The 18,821-nt window shown below is 36.4% G+C and overlaps 1 protein-coding gene across 3 annotated transcripts in view; it reads left to right on the top strand.

The window, feature by feature from the left end:
- The first annotated feature begins 753 nt into the window (after nt 1-753).
- RAD21L1 (RAD21 cohesin complex component like 1) overlaps nt 754-18,821 on the top strand; it is a 30,680-nt gene continuing 12,612 nt past the window's right edge. For 2 of the 3 annotated variants that reach the window (XM_065919714.1, XM_065919713.1), the window contains exons 1-9: nt 754-897; nt 2,161-2,290; nt 3,786-3,879; nt 7,429-7,535; nt 14,096-14,266; nt 15,418-15,513; nt 16,480-16,590; nt 17,972-18,198; nt 18,432-18,531. In XM_065919714.1, coding sequence (XP_065775786.1) covers nt 754-897; nt 2,161-2,290; nt 3,786-3,879; nt 7,429-7,535; nt 14,096-14,266; nt 15,418-15,513; nt 16,480-16,590; nt 17,972-18,198; nt 18,432-18,531 — 1,180 coding nt within the window. Of the gene's footprint in view, nt 898-2,160; nt 2,291-3,785; nt 3,880-7,428; nt 7,536-14,095; nt 14,267-15,417; nt 15,514-16,479; nt 16,591-17,971; nt 18,199-18,431; nt 18,532-18,821 lie in introns of those variants that run through there. The other variant, XM_065919715.1, reaches the window with a different exon arrangement.

Genomic DNA, 18,821 nt, shown 5'->3' with positions numbered 1-18,821 from the left:
TAGAAAAGTGGTTACCTGTGTTTGCTTTTCTTAGTTTTTTCTACCTTTTGCTATTCTGTCGCTTTCCCCCATTTCCATTTCCTGTTTGTTTTTTTTTTTTATCCCCCCAGTCTTCCTTCTCTATTTATTTACTGTGTGTGTGCTAAGTTGCTTGTCCGACTCTTTGTGACCCTATGGACTGTAGCCTGCCAGGCTCCTCTGTCTGTGGGATACTCCAGGCAAGAATACTGGACTGGGTTGCCATGCCCTCCTCCAGGGTATCTTCCCGACCCAGGGATTGAACCTGCATCTTTTATGCCTCCTGCATTGCAGGTGGGTTCTTTATCACCAGTGCCACCTGGGAAGCCCGTTATTTGATTATGCTGCTGCTGCTGCTAAGCTGCTTCAGTCCTGTTCAACTCTGCAACCCTATGGACTGTAGCCTCCCAAGCTCTTAGAATTCAAATCCTTTATATAGTATATGTACAATGTATGAAGTGCTCAGTGATCAGAATACATTTAAACCAGGTGCTATTCACAGTTTTAATAGAGTTCTGTCATTAGTTTATAGTTTTGTATTTTAAAGCAGTTTCTTTTCACAAGAAAGTAATTTGAATTGAGTAATGTATTGATTTAGAAGTTAATCTGTTATAGAATTAATGAGAAATGGTTTTGCTTACTGTAAAATAGCACTAATAGTGTTTTGCATTCAAATTTAAATATCTTTTCATATTCTCTCTAGTTCATTAAATATTACTAAGGAATACAGGCAACATGTTCTACACACATGTGCTTATGAGTAAGCGAGGGCCATTGGCCAAAATCTGGCTTGCAGCTCACTGGGAGAAGAAACTCACAAAGGCCCATATATTTGAATGTAATCTAGAGATAACCATTGAAAAAATTCTTTCTCCTAAGGTATGTTATTGATTAAAATTATAGGATGTATTTACTCTGGCTTATAAAGAGGAAAGGAATTAAAAGACATTATACCATGCAGTGTATTTCCTAGGAAGTTTTACTACTCAAATGCTCTTCTTTTTTTTTAATTCCTAAGCATTTATTGACTGAAAATGAACATATATTGGTTTCTGTTGGTAGTTAACTTTTTAATATGTTTATCATAAATAGACTGGATCCTGAAGGATAAAGACCATGCTTTATAACTATTTTGTGATTGTTTCTTATTTGCTAACAAAATATTATATTCATAGTAGGTACCAAATGAATATTTCTTAGAAAAATAATGAGTGAATGAATAGGGAGAGTAGAAGGAAAGGAGGATTGAGTATAAATAAAAATATGTGAAAACTTCATTAAACAAAGTACTATATTCATTATAAAACAGTTACAAGTTACTAGAATTTGCATTAAAATATTATTTTAATGTTTGTATAGGTTAGGTATTTTTCTTCTTAAGAGAAGGATGAATTATATATTATATATCCAATATATTCAATATATAATATTTAATAATTTTCAATATATAATATATTCAATTATATATTGAAATCTTACCTTGTGCCCGGCTCTGGGCTAGACTTTAATTTTTTTTAGTTTGTTTAATCTTCACAGTAACCCTATGAGATAGGCTTCTTTTAACCTCAGTGAATGTGATATTTAAGAGCATGAACTTCTGAGTTGGTCAAACTTAATTTCTGCTTCATCACTTTATAGTTTTGTTACTTAGGTATGCTGTTTATCACGTCTGAGTCTCAGTGTTTTCTTCTGTAAATAGAGGTTGTTGTCAAAATTAAATAAATTAATATATGAAAAGTTCTTAGGACACAAAACAAGTGTATAATAAATTATAGTCATTATTAATAAATTGAAGTTCAGGAAGGTTAAATGACTTAGCCTCAGCAACTGAACCAAGGCTTGAACCCAAGTCTGCCTGACTGCAAAGTTTATGTTGTTTTCATAAAATCAACAATAGCATATTTCGTTTAAATGCCACATTAGATTATCTTCACTAAATTAAAAAGTTAATCATTTTACAAGGTGAGGTAAAAGTTAAATGATTTACCTTAAATAAGAATACAATAATAAGATACATACAATACAATAAATAAGAACATCTGCTTTTTAAAGAGAAGAAATTCTTATGATTTTATAATTTTCAAAGAACAGAGTTTATAAATCTAATTTTTAATATTCTAATACTTTAAAAATTATTGAAAGGTGAAAATTGCACTGCGAACTTCAGGACACCTTCTTTTGGGAGTTGTTCGAATCTATAATAGGAAGGCAAAATATCTTTTGGCAGATTGCAGTGAAGCCTTGCTTAAAATGAAGATGACATTTCGCCCAGGTATAAGTGTGATATTGATTTGTCTCACTTGTTTTTTTTCCCTTTTGCATTTTTAGTTTGGGTGGCCTCTTTTAATTGTTGATACTTTATAATTCCAGGGTGGGTATAATGAATGGAAAACTTCCTTTTGAGTGGAACTTAGTTTCCACAGTTAAGAACAAATTATATTATTTTCCTTGCTCTTTTACTGTGTTTGGGGCAAGAGGTTATACTTTCAAAAACTTGAAATGTTCTTGCATATTTACATAAGAAATGTATTTAAAGCTACCACAGTTGTATAAGAAACTCTGACATTCAGTTTTAATGGGTTTCTTTGTTTGCCATGTCTGCTTTTGCCTTTATGAGATAAATTAGAAATAATGTATTGACAGAACCTAGATATCAATAATTGTCATTGTTTTCAGAATTCTGAAGACTCTTAAGTAGAACACTGTTTATGAAATATTATAGAAAATCTCTAGGCATTCCAAAGTGCTAGAGATTTGCATGTTTCATAAATAGGATGTCTTCAATTTTTAATTTAATTTTATGACTTTCATCATTTTCCACTTTGTATTATGTTTATTTAGGTACAAACCTTTCCTCTCACACCAGTCTGCAAGCTCCTTGAAGGCAATATCTTTGTGATATTTATTTTCTGAATCACTTACAGTGCTTGTCTCAGTCCCATGTAAATAGTGTTCCCTCAATTAGTACTGGTGAATCAATATTGACAAGGTTTTTTTTTCTTTATTTAAAATATTTGTAAGATTTCTAGATAGTTGTGGTTCACTTATATATTCCATAAATATTTATTGAGCTCATACTTTGTGTGAAACACTATGTTAGGCTCTGGTTACAAAGACAAGCAAGACAAAGTCCCTTTTGGCCTAGTGAGGAAATCAGATAATGAAAAAATATTTTTAAAATTATTATAATAATTATAGATTGTGCTATGAAGGAATATGAAAAGAGTACTACCACAGAAAATAACAGACATGTATTTTAGTTAGGCAAGTTGGGAAAAGCCTTTCTGAGTGGATAGAATTTAAGCTTAGACTTGAAGAATGGGAAGTATCCAGCCATGTAAGACATCCCTAAAGGAATAGCGTTCTGGACAGAGGCAACTGCAAGAGCCAAGGTCTTGAGGTAGTAAGGTGCTTGACTCATTCAGAGAGCAAAAAGACCAGGACGTTTCGAGTAGAGTGAGTAAGGCAAAGTGTTGTTAGATGATGCCTATAGGTTTTGTAGGGGTGCAGGGCCCTGATTAGAAATTTAAATTTTATTTACGTGTACTAGGGAAGTCACTGAGTCACTTTAAGTTTGAGGGTGATCTGACCTAATTGCAAATTTAATATATCACTCTGGCTGTTTTGTAGAGAATGGACTGAAGAGAGGTAGGAGCAGATTACAGGGAAACGAGTTAGGAGACTAAACAGTCCAGTGAGAGGAAGTAGAGATTTAGTTTATTGAATGTGGGGGGAGTTTTGTTTCATTTTTTTTTTATCGTTTTCAGGATTGGTTGACCTTCCAAAGGAGAGTTTTGAAGCGGCATACAGTGCTATCACATTGCCTGAAGAATTTCATGATTTTGACACCCAGACTATGAAGTAAATTATTTTATTTCTTTTCCTTCAATTTGATTTTCCTGGTAATTTATTGCTTACATTTTCAGATTTCACGAACACAAATAGAACATAGTTAATAGCTGAATTACTCATGTAGTTGACAAAGACTTAAATTTAGTGCGAAATTTCAAAGAAGAACACCAAAAATGTATCATTATGTTTTCCTGAATATAGTTTGCAATATTGACAGTACAGTCATTCATTCAATAGTTGTTGAGTGCCTTCCATATGCCAACCACTGTTATAGGCACTGAGGAGGTAATAATGAATAAAACACTGTTCCTGGTTACATGAATCTTATGTTTTAGTTGGGGAGAGACAGATAATAAGACGAACAAGTAAATACACAATATACTAGGAGATGATCAACATTATGGAGAGAAATAGAAAATAAAGTATCAGAAAGGTCAAGAAAGGCTTTACTGATAAGCTCTGAACAGAAACCTGAAAGAAATGAAAGAATAAATTATTCAGTAATGTGGGGAAGAAAGTTCCACGTAAATCAAATGAAAAAACTCTGAGACAGAGCGTGTTGGATCTGTTCAAAGAACAGCAAAGAGGCAAGTGAGTCTGGAGTGGAGTAAATGAAAGGCCCAAGTGGTAGGATATGAGGTCAGAGAAGTAGCTGGGGTGCAGATGTCAGAAGGTGTTGTAGGCTATAATAAGGACTTTTCTTTTACTCAGATGGGGTGCACAGGAGGGTTTTGAACAGGTTAAGTGACTGGATCTGACTTGACCTCAACATGCTTCCCTCTGGCTACTTACTAAAAGGGGGAAAGGGAGGAAGCAGATAGCCTGTGAAAAAATTATTGCTGTAAGAAATCAGATGAGAAATGGCAGTCTCTGTGATCAGTTTTTAGTCTTCATTTTACCTAGATGGTGTTTGCTAAGGATTGGATATGGCTTTAAGAAAAAGAAAGAGGTGAGGTTGACTGTATGATTTCTGGTGTGAGAATGGAGTTACCAGTTTAATAAAATTAGGTTAACTAGAGAATGGCAAGCTTAAAGGGGCAAGGTAAAGAAAAGTAAATTAGGTTTGGGACATAAGTTTTGAGATGGTTGTTACACATCCAAGGGATCAGGTAGGTAGTCGAATATGTGGGTCTGAAATTCAGGAAAGATGTTTGATGGGATATATAAATTTGATGGGATACATAAATTTGAGAGTTGTGAGTATTGATAACTTACGGTGAACAGTATCAGATTTGTGATCTCCAAAGAAGAAGATTTAGCTTCCGGGACCAGGGACCAGGCTTGATCATTTAAGAGCTTTTGTATAGCAGAGTTTTATTAAAGTGAAAAGGGAAAGAGAAACCTTCTGACATAGACATCAGAAGGGGGCTGAGAATGCCCCACTCACTAGTCTTCAGCAAGGGAATTATATACTTTTTAATTAGCTATTACAGTAAATCAAAAGAATGTGTCAAAGTTTGTGAAAATTTTACCAGACCCACTCCTACAATTTGCACTTTAGGATAACAGGATCAGAATTTAACAATAGAAAGATCCTTCTAGGTCCACTTCCATAATTTACATTTTAAGATATCAGGATTAGTCAGAAGGTTTTCAGGAAGGAGAAACTGTCCTCAAGCAGGATGCGTTGTTGTTACATAATCCCTAGTTCAGTTCAGTTTAGTTCAGTCACTCAGTCGTGTCCGACTCTTTGTGACCCCATGAATCGCAACACGCCAGGCCTCCCTGTCCATCACAAACTCCCGGAGTTTACTCAAAACTCATGCCCATCAAGTCGATGATGCCATCCAGCCATCTCATCCTCTGTCATCCCCTTCTCCTCCTGCCCCCAATCCCTCCAAGCATCAGGGTCTTTTCCAATAAGTCAACTCTTCAAGTGAGGTGGCCAAAGTATTGGAGTTTCAGATTCAGCATCAGTCCTTCCAATGAACATCCAGGACTGATCTCCTTCAGAATGGACTGGTTGGATCTCCTTGCAGTCCAAGGGACTCTCAGGAGTCTTCTCCAACACCACAGTTCAAAAGCATCAATTTTGAAAGCTCAGCTTTCTTCATAGTCCAACTCTCACATCCATACATAACTACTGGAAAAACCATAGCCTTGACCAGATGGACCTTTGTTGGCAAAGTAATGTCTCTGCTTTTAAATATGCTATCCAGGTTGGTCATAACTTTCCTTCCAAGGAGTAAGCGTCTTTTAATTTCATGGCTGCAGTCACCATCTGCAGTGCTTGTGGAGCCCAAAAAAATAAAGTCTGACACTGTTTCCACTGTCTCCCCATCTATTTCCCATGAGGTGATGGGACCAGATGCCATGATCTTAGTTTTCTGAATGTTGACCTTTAAGCCAACTTTTTCACTCTCCTCTTTCACTTTCATCAAGAGGCCTTTTAGTTCCTCTTCACTTTCTGCCATAAGGGTGGTGTCATCTGCATATCTGAGGTTATTGATATTTCTCCTGGCAATCTTGATTCCAGCTTGTGCTTCTTCCAGCCCAGCGTTTCTCATGATGTACTCTGCATATAAGTTAAATAAGCAGGGTGACAATATATAGCCTTGACGTACTCCTTTTCCTATTTGGAACCAGTCTGTTGTTCCATGTCCAGTTCTAACTTTTGCTTCCTGACCTGCATACAGGTTTCTCAAGAGGCAGGTCGGGTGGTCTGGTATTCCCATCTCCTTCAGAATTTTCACAGTTTATTGTGATCCACACAGTCGAAGGCTTTGGCATAGTCAATAAAGCAGAAATAGATGTTTTTCTGGAACTCTCTTACTTTTTCAATTATCCACTAGTACAGAGTTTAAACTGAGTTGTTTGTTTTGTAATCATCAGTTCCCTGCTTAAAAAGAAAAACATTTTATGTGACTAAGACTAAAGGATGTAGAGGAAAGAAGTTTGTCTTTTCCTCCTCCTTGCGAGTTCCAAACCCCTATCTCCTCCTTGAGAGCTTCAGACCCCTTTCTCCTCTTCTGGTAACCTAGACTTCTTATCAACCTGTCTAGGAATTGACTCTCTCAATATGTAGATGGAACTTTAACCATAAGTCATAAGAGATCCCTAAAGGAATAAGTGTAGATTTTAAAGAGAGGGAAAGGAAGGAGAGAAAGTGGGGGGATGAAAGTGATCTGAAGACTGAATATTGATTCATTCCTATTAGTTAATAGTCTGGGAGATGAGGAAGAACTAATAAAGGAGATGGAAAAGGAGCAACCAATGAGGCAGAAAGAAAATCAAGATACAGTAGTGTGGTAGAGGTCAGTAGTTATTGCAGGGGTTAAGAGGAGAAAGTGTTCCATGAGGAAGGGAGTGAACATCTATTTCAAATGCTATTGATTATGGTGAGTAAAATAAGGATTGAGAATTACTGGTTGGATTTGACAACCTGAAGATGATATGCATGTATAATAAACTAATGTTTATAAGTAATACTAGTGAGCAAATTCTCCTTTATTTTTGTAATAAAACCTGTTTTTTAAAGGATTTTGTTTGTTTCTCAGTATACTGCAAAATCACTGTGTTCTGTTCACATGTTTCCCTCAATGTTGTATTTCTCCACAGTGCTATTGATGTTTCAGAATGCTCTATTCAGAACCAAAGCAAACCAGAAGAAATCACACTTAGAGAAGATTATGGCAATGATCTACTTTTCCATGCTGGAAGCTTTGGTGAGAACATTTGAGAAATTAAAGCTACAAGTCATAATCAGTTATATTTTCATTTTTGTTGTATAAATAAAACAACACCAAAGTTATTTCTATGCCAGCAGAAATATCTGTAGAATGAATTTTTGATATATGAATTTAACCCCTAGAGTGAGTTTAAATGTCAAATGCTAAGACTCAGTCTTAGCCTATATTTCCCTCCTCAGTGTACAACCATTTATTGAATATCTACTATATGTCAGATACTGTCACAGGATTGGCAATGCAGAGTTTAAAGAAGCATTTCTTGCCTTCAAGGAACTTCAGGCTGGGAGAGAACAACTATAACAGTTGTTATAGTTAACATGTACACAAGGGCTTTGCATGTGTGCTGCATACAGAGTCTTTAAAATATATTTCTTTTAAATATGATATCAGTAACAAGATTTTAAAATGGCTTGGAAATGAGGAAGAAATACACACTAAATATACATTGATTGGGAAATAGAAACTATTTAATGTATTTTCAAATTGAAGTTATATGGTGTAATTTAACTTTATAGTATTTGTTCTTTTTTGTGACACTTACCACTCTCTGACTTGTATCATGACATTTATTGTATTGGTCTGTATTATTCTGAAAACTCCATGAGGGTAAGATCTGTGTCATATTCATCTTCGATTTTCTTAATGCGCAAAGCAGTGAGCATAGAAGGATGGCCTCAACCTGTCTTAGATGGAAGAGAGTGGTCAAGATAGTAATGTTTGAGCTACATCGTAACCTCTACTTTTCATCCTGACTCTTCTTCCATAACTCTTATGATCTATAGCAGTGTTTCTCAAGAGAGCTATGGTGAAGGACCAACTTTATACTTTGTCAATTTCCGTTCTGTCATGGAGTGATACTTTTGTAAAATATAATAAAAATGAATTACTAGAAAAATTAAAAAATTTTAAGTCAACATATAAGCCTTACGTTTTTGTTATTAGATCCAACATGTATAAAATTACTCTATGACATTATCTTAAAACTTTGTAAACATTTACCTCTAATTTGTGTATTTACTCTGTTGTGGATCATCACTGTCCACAGACCCTACTTCAAGTAGCACACATCTCTTACTGGCTGTTACCCCAAACCTTGAAATCTAACACATTGGTAGAGTTAATCATAGTTCTTACTGCCCAAGGCACTCTATGTACATTTCCCTGTAAATACTCTTCAGCCCTGATGCTTTAAGATCACTTTTAATTATGCTTTCTCTAAGCTTCATTCCAGTGTCCGTTGTTTTTTTTTTTTAAGTTGGACATGTCTCTCAGCCTCTTCCCACATTTTATACATCTGTGCAAGAGCAATTGTCCTTAAATTCCATTTTTTTCCATGTCACATTCCTCTTAAGTGCCTTGAGTTCCTATAACTAACTGATAGACACTTCTGCCTATCCTCAAGGCACTCTACTGGTTTATCATCATCTTTATTCTATTAACTTTGTTTTACCTTAATACAGACTTTTTGCTCCAGTCAAGCAAATGTCTTACCAGTCACCCGACACAGTTTAATTGTTCTCAGTTCTGTCTTCCTCTACAGTTAAAGAAGGTGGGAAGAATATGTTCAGAGTAGACTGACAGACCTGGGTTTGAATCTGAGCTTCCTCTGTTGATTTGCTGTGTGATGTCGGGCAGATCACCTAGCTCATCTGAGCCTTACTGCCCTATTCGTAAAATTGGGATATTGCTAGCAACATCACAGAGTTATTTCCCATACTCTCTCCTTCAGTACTTTCTACCAATAAGAAACTTTTCTCTCCTTCAAACACTAGCTCAAACCTAATGTCCTCTAAGAGATGTTTAATATTATTTCATCCTATTCTGGATTATAAAATAAAAGTGAAATCAAGACTGTTTCCTTAATTTTTTGGTTTAATCTCAGGTTCTCATGATGCTCAGTGCTCAGAATATGGTACTGTTCATAAATGTTATTGTTGTATTGACCAAGACCAATTTTTCTTTTGGAGGCTATCAAGGTGTACCTGGAAGATGAGAACAATATTTTTAGTTCTTTGGAAAAATTAATCTCTTCTATTGAGCAAATCTTTAGTTCAGTGCAGTCAAAGTTGCCTTTTTTAGCTCTTTTTTTCTAGAAGAAGTGTAGGTCTTGCAGTGATATTTCATGATTTTCTTTATCGATTAGCATTAACATGGGTTGTTAGATGAAGGGAAGAGAGGACCAACCTCTAACCTCTAGGATTTCAGACTGCTAGACTCTCATCTCTGAGGTTTAGACTTTTGGACCAAGAGACTCAAATCCAAGAAAGGGATATGCATGTACTGACAGCCAATCTGGAAGCAGGTCTATTTGAAGCAGGGAGTTCATTTTATCTGCTGCTGTCAGTGTCTTAGGAGTTTTCTGTCATAAGTCTCCATTTTGGCAGAATTCTAACACTGATATGAAGACTGTCTTTGCTGGGTTAAGATCCTGGCTCTATCACTTATTAGGATATGACTCTAGGCAAGTTATAAAACCTTTCTGTGGATGTTTCCTTGTCTGTACTGAGGACTGTAATAGTATTCTCTACTACATAATATAATGCATGCACATAATAAGCACTCAGTTTATCTTAGCTTACCAGGTGTTCTTTTTTAAGATTTATTTACTTATTTGGGCTTCCCCAGTGGCTCAGTGGTAAAGAATTCAGCTGCAATGCAAGAGACGCAGGAGAATCGGAGAATTTGTTCCCTGGGTTGGGAAGATTCCCAGGAGGAGGGCATGGCAACCCATTCCAGTATTCTTTTTTTTTTTCCCATTTATTTTTATTAGTTGGAGGTTAATTACATTACAATATTGTAGTGGGTTTTGTCATACATTGACATGAATCAGCCATGGATTTACATGGATTCCCCATCCCGATCCCCCCTCCCACCTCCCTCTCTACCCAATCCTTCTGGGTCTTCCCAGTGCACCAGGCCCGGGCACTTGTCTCATGCATCCAACCTCACTCCAGTATTCTTGTCATGGACAAGACAAAAATCCCATGGACAAAGGAACCTGGAGGGCTGCGGGTTCATGGGGTAGCAAAGAGTTGGACACATACACACGTTTACTCATTTATTTATTTTTGGCTGCACTGGGTCTTCGTTGCCGTGCAGACTTTCTCTAGTTACAGCAAGCGGGGGCTACTCTTCATTGAGGTGAACAGCCTTCTTACTATGATGGCTTCTCTTGTGGAGCATGGGCTCTAGGGAGCGCAGGCTTCAATAGTTGTGGTGCTTGGCTTAGTTGCTCCGCAGCATGTGGGATCTTCCTGTACCAGGGATTGAACCCATGTCCCCAGCACTGGCAGGAAAATTCTTAGCCACTGGACCACCAGGGAAGTCTCAGCTGACCAGATTTTGTCTTTCTTACTGTTGTGTCTCCAACCCCTAGCATATTGCCTAATACCTAGTCGTTCAATGGGCTTCCCTTGTAGCTCAGTTGGTAAAAAATCTGCCTGCAGTGCAGGAGACCTGCGTTCAATCCCTGGATTGGGAAGATCCCCTACAGAAGGAAATGGCAACCCACTTCAGTATCCTTGCCTGGAAAATCTCATGGACAGAGGAGCCTGGTGGGCTGCAGTCCATGCGGTCGCAAAGAGTCGGGCACGACTGAGTGACTACCACTTACTTACTTAGTCGTTCAATAAATACTAAACAATGTTGTAAACCCATTCTTTAATATTCTACCTACTTTTCCATTATATAGAAGGCAAACATACTCCTTATATTCCAAACCCTCATTTTGGACTAACAACTGAAGCTCTAATGTCCTTGAAATAATATGAAATAATACTTGATCAAGCAGGATGCTGCTGCTGCTGCTGCTGCTGCTGCTGCTAAGTCGCTTCAGTCGGGTCCGACTCTTAGCAACCCCATTGACGGCAGCCCACCAGGCTTCTCTGTCCATGGGATTTTCCAGGCAAGAGTACTGGAGTGGGTTGCCATTGCCTTCTCCGATCAAGCAGGATATGACCCACTTAAGGTAGAATAAATAATTCTACTGCCAATAATAATTTTCTGGGAAGTTATTAAATTGTATCACCACTAAAAACTCAATCCTAGTATTTTGGCAGTTTTTCCTCATTGTATTAGGAAAAGCATTAGACTGGAAATCTGGTCTTTACTGATTAGCAGAATGAATTTACTTGAATAATTCAAATAAGTTTTTCTTTTTTTCTTTTTTATTGAAGTATAGTTGATTTATAGTGTTGTGCTAATCTCTGCTGTATAGCAAAGTGACTCAGTTTTACACATATAAACTTTTGTTGTTTAGTCGCTAAGTCATGACTGACTCTTTTGCACCCCACATGGACTGTAGCCTGCCAGGCTCCTCTGTCCATGGGATTTCTCAGGCAAGAATTCTGGAGTGGGTTGCCATTTCCTTCTCCAGGGGATCTTCCTGACCCAGGGATTAAATCTACATCTCCTGCATTGCAGGTGGATTCTTTACCACTGAGCCACCTGGGAAGCCCTTATGCATATATACCTCTTTTTTTTTTTTTTTTTAGTATTCTTTTCCATTATGGTTTAACCCCAGGAGATTGGATGTAGTTCCCTGTGCTATACAGTAGGACTTTGTCATTTATCCATTCTAAATGTAATAGTTTGTGTCTACCAACCCCAAATTCCCAGTCTATCCCTCTCCTTCTCTCTTCCCTTGGCAACCACAAGTCTAATCTCTATGTTTGTGAGTCTATTTTTGTGTTGTAGGTATGTTCATTTGAGCCATATTTTAGATTCCACATACAAGTGACATCATATGGCATATGTCTTTCTTTTTCTGACTTACTTCACTTAGTATGATAGTCTCTAGTTGCACTCATGTGGCCGCAAATGGCATTATTTTGTTCTTTTTTAATGGCTGAATATTAGGTTGGTGTGAAAGTAATTGTGTGTTGTTGAACTTTGCTGTTTGACATTGGAATACATTCTTAAATAAATGTGGTTATGTTATACATCATTTTAATGCTCATTTCTTGCTTTGTGTTTTTTTCTTGCTAATGACTTATTACTTGCTGTTTATTTTATATTTATTTTAGACTAGGGAAATGATGTTAGACAGAAAAAGGCAAATTAGAGCAATTTTCTTATTTGAGTTCAAAATGGGTTGTAAATCTATAGAGATAGCTCACAACATCAACAACATGTTTGGCCTAGGAACTGCTAATGAATATACAGGGCAATGATGGTTCAAGAAATTTTGCAGAGGAGACTAGATGAGGTGAAGATGGGAAGTGTAGAAGCTGGCCATTGGAAGTTGACAGTGACCAATTGAGAGGATGCTGAAGCTGAAGCTCCAATACTTTGGCCGCTTGATGCAAAGAGCCGACTCATTGGAAAAGACCCTGATGCTGAGAAAGATTGAGGGAAGGAGAAGGGGGCAACAGAGGATGAGATGGTCAGATGGCTTCATCAAATCAATGGACATGAGTTTGAGCAAACTCTGGGACATAGTGAAGGACAGGGAAGCCTGGCCATGCTGTAGTCCATGGGGTCACAAAGGGTTGGACACAGCTAAACAATTGAACAACAACAATTGAGAGAATCATTGAAGCTGATCCTCATACAACTACGTGAAAAGTCGCCAAAGAACTCAGTGTTGACCGTTCTACGGTCATTCGGCATTTGGAGCAAATTGGAAAGGTGAAAACCTCAGTAAGTGGGTACCTCATGAACTTGGTACCTCATGAGCTGACTGAAAATCAAAAAAATCGTCATTTTGAAGTGTCATCTTCTCTTAGTCTGTGCAACAAGGAACCATTTCTCGATCAGATTGTGACATGTGATGAAAAGTGGATTTTATAAGACAACCGGCAATGACTAGCTCAGTGGTTGGACCGAGAAGAAACTCCAAAGCACTTCCCAAAGTCAAACTTGCACCATAAAAAGGGTTGGTGGTGATGTGAAGTGAAGTGAAAGTCACTCAATCATGTCCGACTCTTTGCGACCCCATGGACTATACAGTCCATGGAATTCTCCAGGCCAGAATACTGGAGTGGGTAGCCTTTCCCTTCTCCAGGGGATCTTTCCGACTCAGGGATCAAACCAGGTCTCATGCATTGCAGGCAGAGTCTTTACCATCTGAGCCACCAGGGAAGTCCCCATACAACAACACAATTCAGGCAAAATAGACATATATCCCCTCCATCTTGAGCCTCCCTCTCCCCCACCCATCCCACTCCTACAGGTCTTCACAGAGTGCCAGGCTGGACTCTCTGTGTTGTACAACACCTTCTCACTAGCTATCCATTTTACATATGATAGTATTTGTAGACTTTTTAATGACAGCCATTCTGACAGTGTGAGGTGGTAACCTCATTGTAGTTTTGATTTTCATTTCTCTAATAATTATTGATGTTGAGAATCTTTTTGTGTGCCTACTGGCCATCTGTTTGTCTTCTTTGAATAATTCAAGTAAATTTTTTAGATCTTATTTTTCTCATCTATAAAATGAGATGAGCTATACAAGATGATATCTAAATTCTAGCTTCTAACCTTAAAATTTTGTGTTGCTATGACCAACTCAGTATTAATGATATGTATTTATTTAGGGGAGGAACCTGAAATTCTCAGAAGACATAGCTTATTTGATGACAACATATTGCTGAGTTCCAGTGGTCTTTTACTTGAACATAGTTCTGAAAGCCCCATTGGAGAAAAATCTCTGTTCTGTGGCAGTGGAGATGGATTTGGAGATGAAGGAGCTGCAGGAGAAATGATTGGTATGCTCTCTGGTCATATAGAAACTGGATATTTGTTTCAGTCAAATTACTATAATAAACTGCAAGATATATTCCAACAAACAGAAATTTCGGATATGCTTCTGTGTCATATAGATAAAAATATTTTTTACATAAGTTTTCAAAGTCTATAGTATATTTAAACATTTAGGCTAGATCTAAGTAAATAGCCATCTTTGACACATTTATTATATAGGTGGTGAAATACATTTATCATATAGGTTCTTGTTTTTCTTTCTACAAATTTCTAGTCTCTAGAGAGGAAGAAGTGAGGTTAGTGTACTCCTCACAAAATATACTAGATCGTATACTAGAAACATTGTTTTCTTTAGCAAAAATTGTGGGATGGCTAGTCTAAAGGATCTGTATAGAATTTTATATTATTATTTTATTATGATCTTACTATAAAGTTATCATAGAAATAGGATAGACAAAACTGGGAAGTCTAAATGTACCTAATTATAATGATACTGACCTTTATATATCAAATCTTTTTTTAATTATCTAATTTACAATAAAAGGCTGGTTATGGCAAACAATGAAATTTGAAAACTATGAAAAATAGTGGCTCTACCTTAGATCTCTACTAAAGGGGTTTGAGAACTTTTATTTCTTGATTTGAAGTCTAAACATGGCTTTGTAACAAGGCTACTATCTTGGTAGTTTGGTAAATATTTTCTGACATTAAACTCTTAAAAATACATGTTTAATAAAGGAAAGGAAATTAAATATATAAAATTTTATGTCCTACTGCATGAAATATGGTAGTCTAGGTTGTTGTTTAATCGCTCAGTCGTGTCCGACTCTTTTGTGACCCCATGGACTATAGCCCACCAGGCTCCTCTGTCCATAGCATTTCCCGGGCAAGAATACTGGAGTTGGTTAACATTTCCCTCTCCAAGGGAGCTTCCCAACCCAGGGATCAAACCCACATCTCCTGTATTGGCAGGTGGGTTCTTTACCATTTGAGCCACCAGGGAAGCCCCATGGTAGTCTGTAACCAATCAAATCTAATTAGAGTTCACTCTTTTTTATATCCCTTGACAACTCATTGCATACTAAGCTATCAAGTGTTTAGTGAACAAATGACAGATTCAGCTCTGTATAAGAAAAGTGTTTATTTTGTTTTCAAGACAATCTACTGCAAGATGATCAGAATATCCTGTCAGAAGAAATGCATTTAAATACAGATATTTCCCTGCTTCCTGAGCCTCCTAATACTATAGTGGGTATGTAGGAATTTTCTTTGTGTAGAAAGTGAATAGATATTAATATTCAAATTAAGCCTCAAAACTTCTAGGTTTAAGTAGCAGTATAGTATAGTGAAAGATATTAAAGAGAGTTGTCCCTCAAACTCTTAGCATGATTTTGAAAGTAGAACATAGAAAATTAAGTTTTGAGAAAAGTACAATGATGGGTGTTTAATCAGGATTGGGTTTATTTGTTATGAGAGCATATTTAAATACTCTGGCAAAATATCCTGCTTTTGAATCATTAAAATAATATGTTACATAGTAAAAAGCATCATTAATGTTTGACATTAACATTGTTATTATTAACATTAATACCACATTAATATTAACATGGCTTGATGATCTACATACAGTTTTATAGAAATCACAAATATGGGGATATTTTCTACTTGAAATTGATTGTGAAAGTACTTCAGATGATTTGAAGTCTTTGTAGTCTGATTTTTCTTAAGAAATAAAAAAATGATTAGCCCCATTTTGATTTTTCACTTTTGCATGTTGCATTTGCTTTCTAACACAGTAGTATAAATTTAAAATAAAAAGAGATGGGCAATAAAAATTTAGTTATGTATGATTCTTTATGGGTCAAATAATCATTAACAGAATACAGTTTTGGCAGACATATTGTCAAATTTATGTCAGTCATTCATTGTGGTTCCTACCACTGTTTTTATTTCTGCCATGACTGTAGCCTAGCCTTAGATGTCACAGGCGCAAAAGTGGATGATTAATATTTGACCCACCTGGACACTGTGGGTCCCAGACTATATAATCTCTGAACCTCTTCAACTCTATTAAACACATGATTCTAAAAATTCATTTGTGGCTCCAGTTAGCAATATAAATCTACAGTTAATCTCACTTTAATTCTCATATAGTCTTCTAGTTTGCAACATAATCATTATTTTTTTTAATAAATCCTTTTATGGTAATGTTGATGAGTAGAACCAGATAATCCAGAGTGTGTATGTTCACCTGAAAATGAAAAAATGGATGAAACTACAGTATCAAAAGAAGAGGAAGAATTTACCCTTGACCCAATTGATACTTCAGGTCAGAATCATTCATGTTTTTATTTTTAGCTTTGAGGCACTACTATCTTATTTACCCTGAGGTATTTTGATAATTCTTAAAATGTTGTAGGAGGTAGTCAATCTAGTAATAACATTTATAATACAATAAGGGAAAAATGTGAAGAAAGTTTGAGATGATAATTTTATTATACCCAGTCCTGATCAAACCATCTATCCAGTTTGGGAAACTGGAAAGTTTAAACCTGAGTTCCGTTCTAGTAGTTATCAAGTCATTTATTCTGAGCACAGAAATGAAGACGACATAGTTCCTGCTTTTAAGAAGCTTAAAATTTGATTGGGAAGATAAACATGTAAATGAATGTTTGCATATTTAAAATAAGATAGAGTGAAAGGATCCAAATAGAGGCACTGGATATGAATCGAACATATCCCTAGATCTTTTAAGCGTATCCTAGTTTTAAGTATTATCTTTGATATGAATTTCAGTTTATAAATTCAGGCATGCAAAGAATAAAGCATTTAACTTTTTCTTTACAGAATTCAGTTCTGAGCCCCTATTCCACTTGGTTGGCAAGAAATTCAATCTCCATAGCTCCCCTATCTGCCCTGAACCATGTAGTATCAAGTTTGAAGGAGGGGTACAGTAGGTGGAAGGGAACCTCTGGTCATTAGTCATACCACCTTGTGATACCCAGTGTCCCAGCCTGCATAGTCTCTGTGGTCATCACACAGCCAGCCTCTTTGGAATCTTGTCATATTCCTAGGATTTTACTGAGACACATCAGCAAGCAGGTTCCTTCTGGCTCCATCTTATCTCAGAATTCCATCCTGTCCAAGAAATCTAACCATCCCCCAACTGTTGCATCTTTACTAAGGAAAAGCTTGACTTCTACTTTTTACCTGGCAAAATTAGTTAAAGGAGCAAATCCCATGACCCTAGCTATCTACTTGGAATTTACATATGAATTTCAGTGGGAAAGGGGAAAATGCACTGGACAGATACAAATTAACATTTCAAAAATGTATCCTGAAAAATAAAGAAATCAATATTTAATCTTTCAGTAATTTTTTGAAAAGTTATCCTGTTAGTTATTTTAAGGAATTTCAAAACTGAGTGACTTCCCTCTCAATGTACTCCCTGCTCCACAGTTTTCAGTTCTCCACTTAGTAGGTCAACTGCCTCCCAAGCAGTTTACAAAATGTGTTAACCCTTGGTTGCTGAGACACAGTAGCTGTGCAAAAACCTTAAAAGGATAATTTTCAGTAGAAAGAAGGGGATTTTTCTTAAGGCAACTCTGTAGGGTGTATTGTGTTAGACATTTCTTAGATATGCAGTGCCTAGAATATCATTTTACAGAGCTGTACAACCTATCACATTTGTACATATTTCTTATATTTAGATATTGCTGAAAAAAGAAAAGGTAAAAACAGGAAATTGCTCATAGATCCAGTCAAAGAGATCAGTAGCAAAATTATGCATAGACAGCTTACTTCCTTTACGGACACACTCATGGTTTTGGAACTTGCACCTCCTACCCAAAGACTGATGATGTGGAAGCAAAAGGGAGGAGCAGATACACTTCTGTCAACTGCTGCCCAGGATTTGACTCATGCTAAACTGAAAATGGTAACAGTTTCCATACTTTGACATGGGTGAAATGTTTGGTGATAAATAAATACATATCTATATTCATATATGCAACAGAATTTAAGCCCGTGAAAAAATACCCCCTTACTTTTGAATTAATTTGCTCAATGTATGTACATGAATTATAGTTTTTACTTTTTAGCATATGTGCTTGTATTTTGTTGAATTGCTTTACTTGTACAAAAAATGAGAAAAAGTGTATATTTTTACAGTTGTTTACAAAATGCTTTGTGTCCTCTGGCTTTAAACTTGGAAGAAAATTGATACAGAAGGAGTCAGTAAGGGAAGAAATGAGAAGCGAAAATATAGTAGGTGAGACATACTAATTCTGTTGGTGTTGAGGGAATGTTGTAGAAACAAAAATTTGATTTTACATTTCAAAATAAAGATGGGATCTAATTCCATATTCCCAAATGTAAATGCTCTTAGAAGAATACTTAAACTTAAAAGAAATTGTTAAATCAGCATTGCATTTTTCTATGTGCAAATTAATTTTTGTCCAACAAACCACCTTAAAAAGATGAAGTATGTATACTTTGTGGGCTATTCTTAATCTCACTCTTTCCCACCTCTCCTACCCTCAAAGCTAGTACTCACAAGCC

This window comes from Muntiacus reevesi, chromosome 2 (assembly GCF_963930625.1).
Source record: "Muntiacus reevesi chromosome 2, mMunRee1.1, whole genome shotgun sequence".
Taxonomy (NCBI): domain Eukaryota; kingdom Metazoa; phylum Chordata; class Mammalia; order Artiodactyla; family Cervidae; genus Muntiacus; species Muntiacus reevesi.
The sequence above is the reverse complement of the archived record's forward strand: the minus strand, read 5'-3'. Positions and strand labels throughout refer to the sequence as shown.